At 48.1% G+C, this 20,618-nt stretch overlaps 1 protein-coding gene across 3 annotated transcripts in view; it reads right to left on the bottom strand.

Annotated features, from left to right (window-relative positions):
• The window catches only part of RBM19 (RNA binding motif protein 19), a 197,071-nt gene that overhangs the window by 39,494 nt on the left and 136,959 nt on the right, over positions 1 to 20,618 (bottom strand). For all 3 annotated transcript variants that reach the window (XM_036759156.1, XM_036759174.1, XM_036759164.1), the window contains exon 23: positions 13,706 to 13,826. In XM_036759156.1, the coding sequence (XP_036615051.1) occupies positions 13,706 to 13,826 (121 nt within the window). The remainder of the gene's footprint in view (positions 1 to 13,705; positions 13,827 to 20,618) is intronic.

The following is a 20,618-nucleotide window of genomic DNA, read 5'->3' as shown; positions in this document are numbered from 1 at the left end:
GGATACACAGACAAAGTGAGGGAGGCCTGTCCTCAGGGAAGCTGCTGTCTTTGTAGCAAGAGGCGGATGGGGCTCTCACCAGCTTTCTGGCATAAAAGCGCCCCCCTGGAAGGGATGTCAGCCATCAGGAGTCTAATTCTCGACTATACGGATGAGGAGGTAGAGGCTCTCATGAAGGTTAAGAGACACATGTGACATCACCCAGCTGGTGGTAATCTGACTCCAAGTTAGAGGTTTCATTCTACGGCCTCGCTTCCAGACCAAATCTAGCCCACCTCCCTCATTGTACAGAGGAGGGAACTGAGGTTCAGAATATTGAAAGGCTCTGCCCAAGGTCACTCAGGTGGGATCTGAACCCAGGCCCTCTGACTCCAGGCAGAGGCCCCGGCCAAGCTTCGGCCTGGCGCCTCTTGGCTGACATACTCCCAGGAGGGGCTCAGTCTTCCCTGAGGTGGGAGAGGAGGGAGGGTGCCCACCAGCCCTCGCATCCCCCTTCCTCCCTCCCCTTCCTTTTGGCTGGCTTGCCTCGGCGAGAAGCACACCCTGCTTCCAGGGAACAGCTGCTGAAATCCCACTTCCCAGACATCAAAAGCCTCACTGGGTTTTCACCAAACAAACATAATGCAGAACCCGGAGAAAGGTGTAAAATAAACAAACACTGTGAGCTGTACATTTTCTTTGAGCACTACAGCTGCATAGGAAGATAAACAACAAGTGAATGTCAGCAAACGTCAATACACAAGAAATTAACTTGACAAAAAGCTCACCCGGCCCCCTCGTGCCCCCCTCCCTCCCGCCTCCCCCCCACGCACCATTTTGCAATTCTGGAGTTCCCATCTAATGATTTTATTTTTCAATTAATTCCTTGACAGAATGCCAGGATGTCGCTTCTCCCCCCACGTCCCCAACACTGCCACTGTCTGTGTGCGGAGGAAGGCGGGCAGAGGAAGGAACTTGGGGGGGGGCACAACAGGGTGGAGAAGAGGTGGGAAAAGAGGGGGCCACATAGGGAGGACGGCAAGATTTCTCCCAATGCTGTATCATTCCTGAGGACTGAGAAAGGCTAGTGGGAGCAGGAGGGGAATCCGGAGAGGTGACCCAGGGGACCAGCAGGGGGTCACTGCTCATGCCTCACCTGTCAGTATAGGATCTGACCTGAAATAGGCACTCTAGGGAACACACAGGGTAAAGGGGACAAGGAGGGGTGGAGTGGGGCAGTGGGTAGAGCGCTGAGCCTGGAGCCCAAACAAACCCAGAGCTAGAGCTGGGAGGGACCTCAGAGGCTGTCTGGTCTAGTCCCCTCATTTTAGAGAATGGAGCTGAGGCCAAAGAAGGGCAGTGATTGTCTCATCTGTCAGGCTGTCTCTGTCTCTCACACTTACAGAAACACATATACACTCTCTCTCTTAGTCTCTGTCTCTTTCCTCCTCCCCTTCTCTCTCTCTCCCTTTCCTTTCCCTTTTTCCTTCCCTCCCTCCTTGTCTGTCTCTGTCTCTCTGTCTCTGTCTCTCTCTCTCTCTCTCACACACACACACACACACACACACACACGCACCCCCCCCCCCCCCCAAGATCTGAACCCAGGTCAGAACTTCAAGGCCAGCATTCTTCCCCCTCGGCCACACTGACCTTCCCAGGAATGTTGAAGAACTCCAGCCTAGCTCAGAAAGGACAATGAATGCTTTCTTCTAGGACATAGCGACAGGGACTAGGCTAGCTGAATCCCCCCAGGGTCCCCTCCTCTTGTGGTTTCTCTTTCCTTGTCTTTGAAATTGCTGGGAGACCCTTCTGATGTGGAGGGCTTGTCATTATCCTGGGCCTCTTCACAGAGGACTCAGAACAGGGGCAGCATTTGCCAGCAGCCCCAGATGCCCCCTCGGCGTGCAAGTTTGAATCCCCTTCACCCCTGGGACTTTTGTGTTGGGGCCACTTGTCCAGGCCAGTAACTATCCTGCCTAGGCCTCTGTTTCAGGCAGGCCCCGGACATGCTTCACTTCCTGCCCCCGGGCTATGATCTTGGCAGCCTTTCCAAGAGGCCAGTTTAGCTTCCAACCTCCCCACCAGTTCTGGAAGCCTGATGAAATCCACTTTGCCATTGATCCTGGACGGCTGGTGTCAATTTGCTCCCCTACAGCCCCCTCATCATCGCAGTGACTTGTACTTAACAACACTTGTTACCCTCACTCCCAATGAATAAAACAAAACAAAAAAAATAATGATGATGACGATGAAACTCCCAGGGCAGCGAGAGAGTGTGCAAAGCACTTGACAAGTTACCTCATCTGGTTGTTAAAAAAACCGGGGCAGGGGGAAGAGGTGCCATTTTTATCCCCATTTTACAGACTGGGAAACGGAGGCTGAGAGGCTAAGTGACTTGGCCTGGGCCGCACCATCAGGGAGTGTCTAAGGCAGGATTCTACTCAGGTCTCACTGACTCTAAATCCTGCGCTTCCATGTTTGGATCCTGAGTGCTTAGCACAGAGAGAGCATTGCTTAAAAGCAAACAAACAAACAAAACAAAACTTCAGGCATGTCTTATAATAAGGCTTGACTACAGTACAGGCTACCAAACCTTTTCCTCAGATCTGCCTCTCGCAGTAAGTAGTACGAGTATTGTTACTAGCCTCATTTTTCAGATAAGGTAACTGAGGCAGACTAAGTTTAGTGACTTTCCCAAAGACTTGGAGCTAGTATCTGAGGTAGGATTTGAACTCTGGCCTGCAGATCCTGGGGCTGGGGTTTTAGAAGAGAATCGCCTAGTCCCAGAAGTTGCATCTCCTCTTATTCTGCAGATGAGAACAGAGGGGGACATGATATTGGCTTGAGTTTTTGATGTCAGTGGAAAGACCACTGGCTTAGAAGGAAGAGGATCTGGGTTCAAATCCTATCTCTGACCTTTACTAGCTATGTGACTTTACACAAATCACTTAATCTCTGCCTTGGTTCCATTTTCTCAGCCATAAAATGAAGGGGCCAGACTGGACTTCTGAGCCGCGACCTTATAATCCTGTTTACACAGTGTGACTTCCAGATTTTCACCTGCTTTAGACACATGGTCTCTCTTCCTGCTCACAGCAAGCCTGTTATGTCAGTAATATTATTACAATCACTTTACAGATGAGGAAACTAGGACTCAAAATCACATAGGAGACAAGTGTCAGAGGCAGAATCTGAACTCAGGCTCTCTGACTCCAAGGCCAGGAAACTGTAAGCACTGGCTTTGGTCAGAGATGATCTAACATGGGCATGATTATGGGAGGTCGGGGTAGGGGTGCATAGAGGTGAAAATGACATGGATGTATGAAGGAAAAAGCAAGCCTATGGAAGGCAGAAGCCAAGTAACATCTGCAAGGAGGGTTTATCTGCTGGGGGAAAACCCAAAAAACAAAGGGTGGGGGAGTTGAGGCGTCTCTTAGGAAAGAAAACCCAACAACTGGAGACATTAAGGTACCGCTGATGTCCCCTGCTCTGTCTAAAACAAACCCCCAAAACTTGGTTTGACTTGGAGGTGCAAACCACCCACAAAATCACTCTGTGTGTGTGTGTGTGTGTGTGTGTGTGTGTGTGTGTGTGTCCATTGGTGCTAGGGGGAGGCAGTGTTTTGCTAGCCTGTCTCAGTCAGAGTGAAAACAGTTCCTCCCTAACCCTGCTCTCCCATCCCACAGGGAAGTTTCACTCTTCCCCTATTTTTCCTCCTCGCCTCCTGTCTCCAGGCCCCTGAGGCTTCCTCCAATCCCAACTCATTCCCTTCCATCCTAAGTCAGTCTGAAATTCTCCGTCTGCCACTTTAATTCTTTGATCGATGGGGAAGAGTAGGAAAAATGGCCCCGCGCAGCTGGCTTCCCACGTTACCCCTAGCAGGGGATTGCTGGCCCTGCCGGTGATGGCTGAGTGAAATGTTTGTGGAGCGCAGAGAACACAAGTCAATAGTAATTTAGCGGGATTGGGAGCAAGTACCTTCCCTGCACGGACAGAAACTCCCGGGAGAGCGGGAGAGTGTGCAGGATATTACTGAATCACTCGGAAATATTTCCAAACACTACTCAATGAGGCAGAGGGGCAGGGGGATGGGAAGGGAAAAAGAGCAGGGTGGGGGTAAGGGGGTAGATGGGATGGAGATAGATTTTGAGACTGATGCCCGGGCATACCAGCCTCTCAGGCACCTTCCATGAACACTGGCCACCTCTGCGGGGAAGGAGACTGTCTCTCTGATTGTGCCTCTGTCCCCTCTGCTGGCGCCCATCTGCACCCTTTCTAGGGGCTGACTTGACCCAAGCAAGCCAGCTTCTTGATTTTCCTTTCCCCCGCTCTGCCTTTGCCTACTGTGCTGGCGAGGGGATTGTAGACGTGGATGCAGAGGAGTCTGTGCATCTGGCCCAGTGTGTCTCCCTCTCCTGGCACCCCCCACCAAGTCTGGGGAAGACATACCTCTAAGCAGGGAAAGACATGTATTCCTACACCTCCTGTGTTCCAGCAGATTGGTGATGGGTCAATGTGGGCATGCCCTGCCTCTGTGCCTGCCCAGAATGTGAGACGCTCGGCCATGTCGTCTTTTCACGTTCACCACAGGGAGGCTGCCCAGTGTGCTGAGGCAGGAGCCTTGAACAGCTTCTCCGGACATTTCTAAGGACTCCAGTGGAGAACATGGAGTGTTTGGTGGACAGTCTTGCATCTCCCTGGGCGACTCACCTGTCTTTTTGGTGCAGCTATTCTCACTTACAACCACCACACTCCTCCACACCACCAGATCTGGGATCCTCAACCTCTGTTTTCAAAGGCTATTGTGTTTTATGACTCAAGGCCAGACAGCAATACCAGTGATAAAAAGGATGGCCCTTGGTTTGAACTTAGGAACCATTTCCAATTGGTATCCTAATTCCTTTCTGCCCCTCTTCACCCCTGGCCAATCCTGGAGTTACTGCAGCTCAAGGCTAAGGTCTACCATGAGGGAACATGAAAGACAGGAGCTTGGGAGCAGGGGAGGTGAAGAGAGTCTTCAGGTTCTAGCCAGCTTGAAAGAGTCCAAGCAAAGAGATATTTTAAATCATAAATTCTGAGACTGACTTGCTTGAACTTGCTCAGCAATTACTTTCAAGCCCAAAGATGGCAATCTCATGATCAGGGCCAAGAAAAGATCTATTTGTGTGTGTGTGTGTGTGTGTGTGTGTGTGTGTGTGTGTGTGTGTGTGAGGAAAGAAATAGGAAAAGTGGGATGCCCTGGTGCTGGGTGCTCTGAGAACCATGGCTTAAGAGCCAGAAGGAACCTAAGAAACTGTGGAGTCCAGGGATTCTTGGCCCAGATTCTTGTTTTTAAAGTTTTGCTAATTTATTTCAATATAGGTGGTTTCCTTGATAATCTCCTGTATTTTATTTTATGCACTTGAAAACCTGATTCTGTGAAGGGGACCATAGGCTCCAGCAGACTGACTTCCCCAGGGGGTCAGGACACATTAAAGGCAAGGGAACTGTGACTCAGTCCAATCTCCTCACTTTACAGAGGCCCAGAGAGGCTAAGTGGCTTACTGGACTGCAAGAGCCCTTTGAAACTGAGTTTCTGCTGTGGCTCCTCATCAGGTCAACAAATATCTACTAAGTACCTACTATGTGCCAGGTGCTGTGCTAAATGCTGGGGATGCAAAGAAAGGCAAAAGACACGTCCTGCTCTCAGGAGCAAATGATTACAAACAAGACCCAGACAGGGCAAACCAGCATGAAAGGGCGCTGGGAGAGGTTTCCTGTAGAAGGTGGGGCGGGGTTAGCAGGGACCTGAAAGAAGTCAGGGAAGCTGGGAGTCGGAGAAGGGGAGAACCTCCCAGGCATGGTGGCTGCCAGCGAAAATGCCCTGATTCAGGAGATGGAAGGTCTTTTTCAAGGAACGGCAAGGAAGCTGGTGTCACTGGAACACAGAGTATGTAGGGGTGATGGAGTGTCAGGTATAAGACTGGAAAGGTGTGTGAGTGCAGGCATTGAATGCCAGAGAATTTTATACTAGATTCTGGAGGTGACAGGGAGCCAATGGAGTTTACTGGGGGGTGGGGATGACCTGGTCAAATCTACTCTTTAATAGGCTTTCCCTCTTTGTATCTGCAGCCCCTCTTACAGGGCCTGGCACAGGGTCTTTAGCAAATGCCTGCTGGGGAGGCAGTGTGGAGCAGTGGATAGGGTGCAAGACCTGGCTATAGCCAAGTTACTTGCTCAACCCCTCTCAGCTTCAGTTTCCTCATCTGTAAAAGGAGCGGAGTGGCCTTGATGGCTCTAAGGTCCCTTCCGGGTCTCTGGTTCTAGGAACTGAACTGCCTTCAGACATCCTGTCCCTGAAACCCGAGCCAATCCAACCCAACTCTCAGCCCGGCCTGGGAGGCACTTATTATGCAGGTCTCACGGAAGCACTCAGCTCAGGAGGTAAAAAGTAAGTAAGTACAGAACTGTCTACCCTGGCTCGAATGAGAAACTCCAAGCTGTGGAGTTCTGCTCGTGGCCAAATAAAACCTATTTGCTCAGGCCTCCCTGGCTGGGGAGAGCAGCAAAACAGAGGATTCTGCCATTGGATTTCTTCTGCCCCATTATATTCTCTGGGCTGCACTTGCAGGGATTGGGGCCTGCCAAGGCCCTGAAAGCTTCTGGCTGCCATGACCCTGCTGCTCTGTAACACGCTCGGGAAGAAAGGGACACAGCCAGGGCCAGACTCTCCACTTTCTTTCTTTTCTTCCTTTTTGTTTTCCTTTCGTACTCTCTCAGCTCCATCTCCTGCCCACGGGCACAGAGGAGCAGCTCCTTCCTCATGGCTTCACTGAGAAATCTCTTTCTCCTTGGGGGAGGCAGAAGAGCAAGAAGATGCAGAAGGCTGATTTGCAGAAGGGGCTTCCTTTGCACTGGCCTGGATTGTTACCAATGACAGCTCCCATTTCTACAGCACTTTGGATGTTCTAGGCTCTTCTTGTTTGATCCTCACAACTGCCCTGGGAGGTAGATGTAATCATTATCCTCATTTTACAGATGGGGAGACTGAGGCACACAGGGTGAAGCAACTTGCCCAGACTGACAGAGTAAGTGTCTGAGGCTGGATCTGAACTCAAGTCTTCCTAACTCCAGGCTCACTATGTCACATAGCTAGAAGGGGACCAACGCCTCCTTATTAGGAAACTGAGGCCTTCAGAGAGATGAGATAGAGTGGAGGTATGGGACTTCTTCAGGAAGCAGAGGCAGGATTCAAACCCAGGTCAGCTGCATTCTTTTTAAAACACCACATGACTCCCTTTTCCCCTCAGTTTAGTGTCTCACTACCCCCCTCCTGGAAGTCCTCTATTTCATTCAAAGTCCATTTTTTGCCCTGAAGTATTATACTCAGTTTTGCTTGGTAGGTAATTCTTGGTTTTAATCCTAGCAACCCTTGACCTCCGGCATAGCATATTCTAAGCCCTTCAATCCCCTAGTATAGAAGCTGCTAGATCTTTACCCCGCTCCTGGAAAGGCACCCCTTGGGGCAACTTTTGTTTTTGTTTTTTTGGAGAGGAGAGGCAAGGCAATTGGGATTACCCGACTTGCCCAAGGTCACACAGCTAGTAAATGCTAAGTATCTGAGGCTGGATTTGAGCTCAGGTCTGCCTGACTCCAGGGCCTGTGCTCTATTCACTGTGCCATCTAGCTGCCCCTTTGGGGCAACTTTTAGATGACTTTCAAGAGGCCCTCCCCATGATATTGTTCAGAAACTTGCATGTTTAGCAGGCATTTCTTGGGATCTAAGAGCAGCTTATGTGAAAGAAAAAAACAAATTCTGTTTCTAAGTGATGGGACGTGCACGCAGACTTCAGAGAGCTCTGAGAATCTCCCCCCAACCCCCTAATTTTAATGTTAAAGGCTTGGCTCACCTACAGGAGGAGACCTTTTGGAAGCAGAATTAGAAGAATCAATCAATAAAACCCCACCGACTCGCAGAATTGGAAGGGACCTTAAAGTCATCTCGTCAACTCTGCACACAGTAGACACTGAAAAAATATTTGCCAAATAGAATTGAATCCAGTCCAGCTTTCCACTCGGCCCAGGAAGGCTGAACAAGTGGCCACCCAATCTCTGGCAGAACATTTTTTGGTGACACCATGGTGTAGTAGAAAGAAGGCTGGATCGGTCGACAGGTGATGTCTGGGTTCAAATCCCAACCCTCCCCTATATGTCCTGTGTGAACCTGGTCAAGTCACTTAACTCACTGGTCCTCAATTTCCTTTTCTGTAAAACTAAGGCCTCTGGAGTCACTTCTGGCTCTAAATCTATGACCCTCTGACCAATGCTGCAACTAAATAGTGGTATGATGCTGGGCAAATCACCCCACCTCTATGTGGCCCTGAGTTTCTTTAGCTGTAACAGAAAACAAAACAAAACAAAAAGAGGACTGGACTAGACGGGCCCCGAGGTTCCTTCTGGGTAAGCACCTGTGATCCTGTGAGTGGGAGTTCACCACCTAGAAGGCAGGCCCTCCATTCCTAGGAGCTCTGCCTTCTTAGACTCAATCAATCTGATCAACAAGCAGCTATTAAGTGCTTACTGTATTCTCGGCCTCAGGCCATCATCTCTGGTTCTCAGATCTAGGAAGATTCCTTCCAGCGAATGCATGGGGCTTCAGAGAAAATAGCAGGGTAGAGTCAAGGATGTAGGGTGCAGTGTGTGTGTGTGCGCGCGGCATGTGTCCTTATAATCAGAAACTGAGGCTAGCCTCCCAACGTAGCTGGGGGTCTGGTCTGCTGTGCCTCACTCCTATCATGAAATCAGACTGAGCCTGGGCTGAGTAGGAGGAGGAAGAGGATGACACTTCCATAGTGTAGCCTAGGAAAGCAGGAAAAATGGCTCCTTTCAGAGTCTGGGGAGGAAGCTAAGGGAGCTAGATAGATAGCAAGGTAAGGAGGGGCTCTGGTTTTGAACAGGCTGCCTCTGACACATCGGCAATGGAATTTTCCCACTTCTACCCTGGGTGCCCTGGGGGTGAGCCTGAGAGCCAGGAGCACTTGCTGAGCTGTAGGCAGTCAGCAGACAGGGTGCACTGCCTGATCACCCTGCGGGCGGCTGGAACACCCTGGATGGCCTGCCCTTCCCAGGCCAAAGGTCGAGGACAGTGCCCGCGCTTAGCTCACTGCCAGGGCTCACTACAGGTTTCCATCATGCAAACAATCTAAGGCTCTTGCTTGGTGCTGGGGTTTTCTCATGCTCCCCCTCCTCCCAAACCCCCGCAGCCCCTGAAGACGGCTCCAAGGCCAGAATGCCACCAGAAAGCTCATTGTCAGGACCTAGCAAGTCATTAAAACCCTTTCCTTTTCATTCCTGAGCCAACATTCCACATGGGGTCGATTCTGCTTCCTTTGTCACAGTCTTATGGCCCCGGCTGGGATGAATCAAGATTTCTATTGGCTGGGGGAGGCAGAAAGGCAAGCCAGGCCCAGGGCGACGTGGGGTCTCGATCTGAGCACTGAGTGACTTGTTGGCAAAGTCTGGTGGCTGAGGGAGGGCAGGCGGGCACTGGGCACCGATCACATCTGCCTTCACTATCTGCCAGGCTGGCGTCCCAGAGAACTCAGAACAATGGGGGAAAAACAGAATCAAACAACAACAGGGATTTAGGAGGCACCAGCAAGTTTCTGACATGAGGGAAAGGATAGGGGAGGATGAGGGAAGAGCAGCCTTCTGCTCAGAGGATCAAGACAGCAAGCAGACTGTTAAGTAAATACAAAGTGTACACAATGATGCAACACCATTTCAAGAAGAGCCATGTACCCTCCAAGTGCGGGCTGGGGAGAGAGGTCTTGTGAGGGAGGTGCTCGCTGAGCTGTTCTTTGGAGGAAGCTGGGGATTCTAAGCTGTGGAAGTGAGGAGAGAGTACATCCAAGCACAGAGGACCACCCTTTGGGGGAACTGTCCAAAAATAAAAACTCCCACTTCCTGGTCTTTGCACATGTGGTCCTCAGTGGGACCACCTCCTGCACAAGGGCCCACTGCCCAGGTGTAAGGTACATGGCCCCTCTTGAAATGATTTTGCATCAATCTGTGCATACTCTGTTTTTACTTAAGAGTATCCATGCCATCTGAATCCTTTGAGGAGAATTTATATTTTATTCCTTTAAGGCCAAGACTTTTGTCTGCCCTTTGTTTCTTGCCTCTATATCCACAGCACACTAGGATTTAAATCTGTCTCTACAGCAGGGAGCCAGCCCTCAAAAACCTCAGGGAGGGTTCAGGGACTCTGTAAAGGTCTGTTCTTCTCCCAACATGAGGGGCTTCTCTTTCCCTGTCCAGTCGCCCTGTCAAGCTAAAGTTGGAGATGCAAGATTTGGAGCAGGAAGATATGGGTTGAAATCCCCCATCAGATACTTACTGGCTAGGTGACCAAGGGCAAGTCACTAACCCCACGCCTCCATTTCTTCTCCGTAAACTGGGCTAATACTATCCACAGTGCCTACCTCACCATGCTCTTTTGAGCCTAAGAACAGCCTTGCATTAGCATAAATGAGCCAGTGACACAGGGGACTGAGAGCTGGTCTCCAAGTCAGGCAGGCCCGGGTTTGTGTCTTCTTTACATCCCAGGCTGTGAGGGTGTGAGACTCTGGGAAAGTCACTTAACTTTGCTCTCAGGGCATCCCCTGGAAATCATAGGTCTGGTCCACCCCTCCCCTCTGCCTCCTAATTCTCAGCAGTCAGCATTACTGCCCTGCACACAGTTGGTGCATAATAAATGTTTGCTGACTTAAACTGAATTCCTCATCTCAGTAGGGCTTTGGTACAGGTACAGGTAAAGGGGAATTGATGCCTCAGGCATCAGGGAGGGGGTTGGACTGGGTAGTCTCTAAGGGACATTTCAGATGAGGTAACCATGGCCTGGACATGTGGTGTGACTGACCTGTCCCAGGTCATCTAGGTTGTTAACTGACAGATCCAAGATTCAAACCCAGGTCTTTTCCACCACAATATGCTGTCCCCCCACCCCGCCACCTCCTCAGGACTTTCTGGGATTGCTTCCCACTCTCTGGGGATGCCTCATACTCTTTGCTCAGAGGATAGAGGAAAGATGCTACAGAAGGACAATGGGAAGTCTTCCTCTTCAAAGTCTCTGATGTCCTGTCCTGACTTTGTATCTCCACCACCAGAAGCTGACCTGTTTCTCCTCCCACCTCCTTTCCCTTCACACCTTGCACTAGTCTGGGCAACTTTTCCCTAGGAAGTGGCTCCAAGGATGGGCATGTGGCAGACTGACTGCACTGGGGAATGATGGTTGACAGAGCCTGACGGTGGATATGGAGGTGGGACCCTGGCTTCTAGAGGGCTTTCCCAGCAGAGCAGAAACTTAGACAGATTCTTCCTTCCAGGCTGGCCAGACTGAGTATGGGGCCAGGGACTGACTGTGATTCATCTCGGATGATCAATTTTTCTGCTAATTCAACCCTTGAAGACCATTTAGGAGACTACAGAAGGGTTGGGGGATCAGGGTCCATGGCAGGGATCCCTCCAGACAAGGCTTCAGATCTTTGAGGTGGCAAAGCATGGTCCTGTTTAGATGGTTCCCTGATATTCTCTTCTGTGCTAGGGATGCCCACACCTAACACAGAAGTCTACTGCCTTCAGAGATTCATATGGGTGGGGAAGAACCTGGCATTTTACAGGTGAGGAAACTAACACCAAGGTCATGAAGTTACCTGTTTAAGGCCAACACAGGTACAGGGGAGTAAGATCTGAACCCAGGTTCTCCAGGTTCAAGGCCAACGTTCTTTCCACTTATACCATGCTGCTTATGTTGATGAGGTCCTAGATCAAGAATCAGAAGGGCCCTTAGAGGTCACTGATTCCAACCCATTAATCTCAGAGCATTGGGCCGCTTACCCAGGCTAACTCCAAGTCCAGGGTCTTCTTGCCTACTTAAAGGTCTGAACAAAGGCCAGGGTAGAGTATACTTATCTAGGCTACCTTGGATAAGAGAAAATGGGCTTTGCTTGTTCAGCTCTCAAAGCCCAGGCCTTTGTCTCTGAGCTCCTTGGAAGCTGTGGATGGTGCACAGCCTTGCAGAAATGCTCACCAAGGAGTTTCTCCTCCAGGTTTAGGCAAAAATTCCATTTCTGCACTCAATTTATTGAAAGGCACTTCTCTCCAAACCCAGCCAGAACTGCTTAGATGGGCCTTTTCTCAGCTGGTGTTGAGGGCCACCAAGACAGGAAGCAGGAAGGGCCATTGATCTCTAGCCCACACCTCCGCTCCAGGGACAGTCCCTTACACAAATATTTGCCAACGAGTGCATTTGAGCCTGTCAACGGCTGTCAATAAAAGGAAGGCTCTCCTTTTGAGCTCCAGCATCTGTAGTGAGACTGTCAAGTCATCTATTAAATTTTAACTCTGTTTCTTTTGTTCTAGATCTCTCAGGGATCAGTGCTCTTCTGCAGAGCAGATGTGACCCACCCCTGTCACAGGGCTCCAAAAGCCCAGGCTTCCCAGCACTTCTTAGCACCCACTCAAAAGGAGTGTGGAATCACAACCATAACAGCTCCTATATGGTAACACAACTCTTTCTTCACAGCTACCCAATTGAGGCGGATAATGCAAGTACCATCACCCCCATTTTAAAGATGAGGAAATTGAGGCTCAAAGAAGTCCCAAAGTCATGAGGCTGGTGAGTGCCTAAGACAGGATTCAAATACATGTCTCCTAACTTCTGGTCAAAAGAGTCACGATTTCTTCATTGTGGGACAATCTCTACTTTCCCCCCTCTGGCCCCACCATAGATAAGTCCCACACAGACAGCACGAGACACAGAGAGCAGAGAGAACCCTCTGTGCTGTCTATGTCAGTGTGTGAATAGAAGTGTCCTGAGGGAAGGGACTGTTTTACTTGCTTTCACTGTCATTACTGCCATCATCATCATCATTAAACACCGCCACCCAAGCTAACATTTATATAGCACCGTGTGCCAGGCACTGTACTAAACACTTTTACAATCATTACCTCATTTGATCTTCACAAGAACCCTGGGAAGTAAGTGCTATTATCATCTTACTTTTATAGGGAGAGAAACTGAGGCAGAAAGAGGTTCGCATAGTCACTAAGTGTCTGAGTCACGATTTGAACTCAGATCTTTCTGACTCCTGCCCTTGATCCTCCTAGAGGACTGCCTCGTAAGACTTCTTCTGTCCACAGGGAGCTTTGTGGTTTACAAAGTAGACTGCTTTTTGTAATCACTGTGCCATCTGGTCCCAGCTAAAATCTTGTGAGAGAGGCCAGGTCAGGACCACGATCCCAATTTCAGAGAAGTAAGAGAATTGTCCAAATCAGAAGGCTAGTAAGGGGCAGAGCCAGATCTAGAATATCCAGTGCTCCTCCAGTATAGCCTAGTCTGTGGTCCTGGCAGAACCAAGGCCAGCTCTCACATTTACCCAGGTCAGCACCAGGGCCAGCGCGCCTGCGTGGGCGTGCTCCCGAGCGCTCTCTCTCTCTCTCTCTCTCTCACACACACACACACACACACACACACACACACACACACGTCCTCCAGACTGGGTGAGGACCTCCAGGGAAGGAGAAGCTCCTGAGGTAGTCTTCTCCACCTCTGGGTGGCTCTCAGTGTTGCGGATTTTTCTCTCTTGACCCAGGTCAGTCCAGCTGAAGGGTATGAGCAGAAGATGGGCCATAGCCCAGCGGGAGAAGGTAAGTCACCAGTACAGGAGGGCCACCAGTGGCTTACCATGAAAATGCTGAGCTGTCTTCCTCCTCAAGGCTTGGACCGTCTCTTCAGTGTCTGCCCACTCGAGGACCAGTCTTCTGCCGTATAAATGGGTACTGTGGCACAGGGCGTTGAAAGCTCTCTGTAAAAGGGAACAGGAGAAAACTCCATATTAGGTCAAAATCATCTCCTTACTCTCCTCCCCTTCCCACCCTGCTTCAATCTCCATTCAATGCCTCTGAAAGCTCTGCAAAATGCCCGCCATGAGTTCCTGCTCTTATGACATCAGATCTCCAAGGAGGTTTTGGGGAATGCTTGGCCATATCTATTTAATTAGCTGCTTATGTTCCTACAGAGAGAACTGCAAGTGACTGATTGACCAGTCAATATATCCACAGTCCAGGCCTGTAATTGTTGCCTGCTCAAAAGCAATCACCTTTTTTTCCATGTTAAAATCCCAGCCGTGGAGGGTGACCCCATTAGCTCAGCTCTTCTTCTGCTGGGGAAGGGCACCTCGGCTGCATTGGGCAACTTGGAGACTGCTGGTTGCAGGAGAGAGTGTGACTCATGCTTAGATGTTCCCCTCTAACATGGATACGGCCATTTTCAGAAAGCATTTTCTTTCTCGGGGGCTCAAAGTACATTTTAGCCTAAAAAGTCCATGGGAGATTGAGAGTGAATTGGGGCTACTGCCTCCGACTTTGCATATGGGAAACTGAGGCAAAGAAACCTGTTCATGGATTGGACCTTGACTTCCCGTAGGATCACAGAACTAGAGACAGAAGGGACCATTTATTCTAATCATATTTTAGAAAAAATCAAGGACTAGGAAGATTAAGCGGGACAAGGTCACACAAGAAAGCAAGAGTCAGAAGCAAGGGGTAGAGCCAAGATGGCAGAGTAAAAGAAAGGACTCGCTTGAGTCCTTTCAAATACCTGTAAAAAATGACTCTAAACAAATTCTAGAGCAGCAGAACCCGTAAAATGACAGAGTGAAACAAATTTTCAGCCCAAGACAACCAGGATGGTCGACAGAAAAGGTCTGTTGTGCTGGGCTGCGAGAGGAGCGCAGTCCAATGTGGGCCGCACCGACACAGAATGGACACTGGCACACCTGGAATAGGCCTCAGGTGAGCTGAGGTGGTTCCCAGACCTCTCAATCCACAAATGTCAAAGACAACTTAGAAGGTCAGTGGGAAAGGTCTGTAGGATCTGGGTGAGGGAGGAGAGCAGACCAGCTCTGGCCCCAGTGTAGCCCTAGGGTAGCAGTGGTAGTGGTTGCTTTCAAAGCTCTCAGCCCACAGACGGTAAGGGGAGGGAACAACTGATCAGAAGGAGATCATAGGGACTGCTTTGCTGGCACTGAGGCAGGACTCTGTTGCTTTGCCCATGCTTGGATCTGGGTCACCAAAAGAATGGAAAAAAATAGAAGACAATGTGAAATATCTCACTCGAAAAACAACTGACCTGGAAAATAGATCCAGGAGAGAGAATTTAAAAATTATTGGACTACCTGAAAGCCATGATCAAAAAAAGAGCCTAGACATCATCTTTCATGAAATTATCAAGGAAAACTGCCCTGATATTCTAGAACCAGAGACTAAAAGAGAAATGGAAAGAATCCACCAATTATCTCCTGAAAGAGATCCCAAAAGGAAAACTCTCAGGAATATTAGAGGCAAATTCCAGAGTTCCTGGGTCAAGGAGAAAATATTGCAAACAGCCAGAAAGAAACAATTCAGGTGTTGTGGAAACACAATCTGGATAACAAGATTTAGCAGCTTCTACATTAAAGGACTGGAGGGCTTGGAATATGATATTCTGGATGTCAAAGGAGCTAAGATTAAAACCAAGAATCACCTACCTAGCAAAACTGAGTGCAATAAATAAGAGGGGAAAATTTACATTCAATGATATAGAGGAATTTAATGCATTCTTGAAAAGCCAGAGCTAAACAGGAAAATTGACGCTCAAATACAAGACTCAAGAGAAGCATGAAAAGGTAAACAGGAAAGAGAAATCACAAGAGACTTATTAAAGTTGAACTGCTTACATTCCTACATGGAAAGATGATATTTGTAATTCATGAGACCTTTCTCATTATTAGGGTAGTCGCAGGGCATACACACACACACACACACATGTATGTGTGTGCATGTATGTATGTACAGAGAGAAACAGAGAGAGGGTATAGGGTGAGTTGAATATGAAGAGATGATATCTAAAAAATAAAGGGGTGAGAGAGGAATGTACTGCAAGAAGGAGAAAGGGAGAGGTAGAATGGGGCAAATTATCTAATATAAAAGAGGAAAGAAAAAGCTTTTACAGTGGAGGGAAAGAAGTGAGAGGTGAGAAGGAATGAGTGGCTTAAGGAGGGAATAACACACACACTCAATTGGGTATGGAAATCTAGGAAGGAAGGGAGGGCATTTGGAGCTTGAAGTTTTAAAAAAATGAATGTTAAAAATTGTCTTTTACATGCAACTGGGAAATAAGATACATAGGCAATGGGGTATAGAAATCTAGCTTACCCTACAGGAAAATAGAGGGGGATGGGGATAAGAGAAGTGTGTGTGTGGAGGGTTGTATGTGATAGAAGGGAAAGTAGATTGGGGGAGGGGGTAATTAGAATGCACGTCATCATGGGATAGGGGGAGGAGAGAGATGGGGAGAAAATTTGGAACTCAAAATCTTGTGGAAGTGAACATCGAAAACAAAAATAAATAAATAAATTAGGAAGGAAAAAAATAAAGAGTCAGAGACAGTATTGCAATGGAAAGCCTACACTTTCTAGTCATTCCACTTGTGAGCAGCCAAACTCCCAAGCCTCATACCTGTCAGGCACTCAGCTTTGGAGACACAGAGATAGAATTAAAGAGATAGGCCCAGGTACTTAAATGCCGTTGGAGGTACAAAACATGCAGGGAATTATGTATTATATATGTAATAATTTCAGGAAGAGACAGAGCCAAGTTTCTGAATACCCGGTTTTTGTCATAATGAATTTTCTCAATAAACAGATACTAATAACACAATTACTACCATGTAGGAAGCCTATTTTTTTTTTTTTTGGATACTGAGAAAGCTTCCTTATAGTCTTCAAAAAGTCTGGCAATGACAGCCTTACCTAGGTGATCCAAGTTGAGCAATGGCCATGAAAAATTTACATAGAGGGTTCACAGGGTTCAATTAAAAGAAGGGAGCTGGACTACAAGAAACTGAGATGGAACCCAGTGAATAAGAATAGAGATGTGAATAAGAATAGAGATACCCAATAAGCAGGTAGGAAGAGAGGTGAGCTAGCTTAAGGTATGAGCACTGGCGAGTAGGGGGCAGCACTCACTCATTGACCCTCTAACTGGTCCAGGTGGCCACTAGTTAGTAGGGAAACTGAGGAGAGAAGAGACTTGTCCTAGGTTATAAAGTGATGAGGAAGCAGAACTAGATTATAAGATGGAGGAGAGACTGATCCTAGGTTATAAAGTGAGGAGGAAGCAGAACTAGGCTATAAGATCACAGATTGAGGACCTCAGAGGTCACTTAGTGTAACCTTATTTTAAAGATGAGGAAAGTGAGCCTGATAGAGGGAAAATGACTTGCCATGGGTCCCATAGCTGGTAAGTAACTGCAGGGATCTGAACAGAGGCCCCCTCCTCCTGAATCTAGAGCTCTTTCCACTAACACATATTGCCTGTGGCACAGGAGCTTTTAAAAGTCAGACTTCTGGGGACACTGCAGTCTGTTGATCTCTGTCAGTTAATACTGCATTATTGCCCGGCAACCAATAGATAGTATGAGGTGGTAGTGGTAACAGTCATTTCAATAGTGTTTGAAGGTTTACAAAGCAACCCTATATAAAGTGAGCAGTAAAACTATTATCATACCATCTTATAAACGAGGGAATTGAGGCTAAGGGAAGGTAAAACATTTAGATAAATGGTGAGGTGGAAGCAGTACCATCAGAGTATACTATAGACCACCAGGACAGAAAGAGGAAATAGATGAGGAGTCCAGGAAACCGATTACAAATCAGGTACAAAGACATGATGCATTAGTTATGGGGTGGGGTGGGGTGGGGAGACCTTCGATTAACCTGAGACAGACTGGAGGTTCTCTTTCTTCCAAAAACAGAGAAGGTAATAAATTCCTGGTTGATTTAGTGATAATATCATCCTTTAAAAAATATGGGGGTAGGTGGGAATTTTATTTTGTATTTCATTCTCCCTGAAAGGGAAAAACTGGTTCCTGGGGGAGAAAGGAAAGGAATTTTGAAGGGAAGTTACCATTTTATCTTAAGAGCTTGGAATAAAAGAAGAAAGCACAGACTAGCCTAACATACTCCTTAGATTTAGAGAGAAAAGATTTGAAAGATTATGTATAGTTCCCATGGATTAAAATTCTACAGGGGAAATCAGTCTAGGAGGGAGAGGAAACTTCTATGGATGAAACAGCAAAGAGAATGAGAAACAGATACAATGAGAAGGGGTGAGGGTGAGAGGTAGAAATGATTTGTCTGAAGAGAGTGATGTGGACGCACAGGGAACTCACAAACCAACCAGATGGAAGCAAAGCCAGGCAACACAAGATTAATCTAAAAGTATGCTATGAGTTTGTAAAAATAATGTCAGATATGGTGAATCACAGAATGGGTAGAGGTTGTGAGGGAAAGCCAAGTCTGACAACAAAAGTTTTTGCTTATTTTTAGAGTTATAAATAGGGGAAAGAGAAGGATCCAGAAGTGATACGGCCACTGCTTAGGGTTGGTAAGAAGATATAGCTGGTAACAGAGAAGGCAGAGATGATTTCTATTTTTATTTGGTTAGGCCATTTGTGAGAAGGACCTTTCAGCTAGAAAGAACAGATTAAAAATGGCCCATAGGGATCTAGTAACCCCCACCTCAGAAAGGAGATAGCAAGAGGCTACTTAGGTACCTTCGATGTATTCAAGTCACCCAGATGAACTGCATCCTTCACTATTGGGGGGTGGGGGACTATGGCAGATATAATTACTGAACCACTTTTGGTGATATTTTTAAAATCATGGAGAGCAGGAGAGGCAGTGCAGGGCTGGCAAATGAGGACAAATATTGTCCCAGTTTTCTAAAAAGGGAAGAGAATGAAGTCCACAAATGAGAAGCCCGGTGAGCTTGACTTTGATTTTGGGTGCAATTATAGAACTGATTATCAAAGGTGGGGTTGGCATCTACTACGTGCCAGGCACTGTGCTAAGCCCTTTACACATATTACCTCATTTGCTCCTCACAATAACCTTGTGAGGCAGGTACTGTTACAATCACCACTTTACAAATGAGGAAACAGAGGTGGAATGACCTGCCCAGGGTCATAGTAAATGTCTAAGGCAAGATTCAACTTACTGATGCCAGCCTCTAACCACTAGGCTAGCCGGAAGAAGCATAAATCTCTGTTGACAGATTGATAAAGAGACTTTTACTGAGTCAGACAACTGATCAGTACTGGATGTGAGACTGGAGCCCAGGTCTCCCTTTCTGACCGAGCATTTGGGGCTCTTTCCACTACCCCACAGTGCTCCTTGGAGGAAGCCTGGGAGGCAACAGGGAGAAGGCGTTGGGCAGGCCTGTTCCTTTTAAAAACTAGTCAGATAGCTGTGTTGAGGCAACACTTTCTTCCTTGTGCATTTCTAGAAGGGCCAGGTGCAGCAAACTTTTTTTTAATTTTAAAAACTCTTCTGGCTGCCAGCAGAGCCTCCACATTTTTTCCAGGCGGACATAAAAATGCATCTGGACTTGAAACCGAAATGGCCCATTCCGAGCTTTAAAACACACTCGCTCTCAGCTGTCATGGTGGGAGAATGGCTTGATCGAGGGAGCTTGGGTTTCAAGATGGGGAAGAGAAACTGATCAGTAGCCTGGCGTCGCCGGCTCCCTATCCTCCTGGGGACCCCAAGGAGCTTCAATCTCCAGTGTGTGATGGAGATAGGAAAGCCAAGAGACGACATATCCTCAAAGACACTAAGTCGTTTCTTGTGGAGTGGGCACAAGGGTTCTTGGGGGATCCCGCTTCAATCCATGAGCTCTTTGCCTTGAACCGGGCTCTGACTCAGGGCTATGTACACAAGGTCTGTTCTCTTCTCCCAAAACAATGTGAACACATTATCCCCTATGCATTCCAGTCTCATTTTCATGAGCCTACTCCCTCCCCCTACTCAATCTCCTATTTTGATGTGGCTTGTATTTGTTAGGGACTGGGCTTTTTCTGTTGGCCTGCCACGGATGAGTGGTGAGAAGAAGCAGATTTAGCCTTGATGCTGGGAAAACCTTCCTAACAATGAGAGAGGGCTACTATGAGTATAGCAGCAAGCCAGCTTGTGTGCCTTGGGAAGCAGTGGCTTCTCCCTCACTGGAGGTGTTCAGGCAAATGTTGGGTGGTCACCAGCCAGAGAAGTCACAAGGGGGCTGCTGAGGTATCTTCCCACTCTCAAGTTTGGTGATTGCATGATTCTGCAGGGAGAATTACCCATGGGGATGGTATAACAAGTATTTGACCAGGAAGACTTACTGGCTTTCATTTTCCTGACAACCCTGGGACTTTGGCATTTAGACCAGAAAGGACCTTAGAGTGCACCTTGTCGAGGCCCACGCAGGTGAAGGCCCCTGTCCAAGGAAGTCGCATGCAGAACCAGGACTGAACCATGGTCTGACACTCCAAATCCAATGCTAGACTCGAGCCCCTTGAGGGTAGGGGTTGTTTTTCAAAATCTGTCTTTGTACCTCCAGGGCAGGACTCAGCACAATGCCTTGGACACAGGAAGGGTTAGGGGCTCTAAACTTTGAGGGCACTAGACATAAGCATCCTGTTTCAAGCGGTTCCAGGTTGGCAGGTTTACTAGAGGAAAGAACACTCAGGAAAGACCAGGCTTCAAATCTTAGTTGATGCTTAACAGCCACTGACAGGG

The sequence above is a fragment of the Trichosurus vulpecula genome, chromosome 1 (genome assembly GCF_011100635.1).
Source record: "Trichosurus vulpecula isolate mTriVul1 chromosome 1, mTriVul1.pri, whole genome shotgun sequence".
NCBI lineage: Eukaryota > Metazoa > Chordata > Mammalia > Diprotodontia > Phalangeridae > Trichosurus > Trichosurus vulpecula.
Note: the sequence above shows the minus strand (reverse complement) of the source record. Positions and strands in the feature narration are given on the sequence as shown.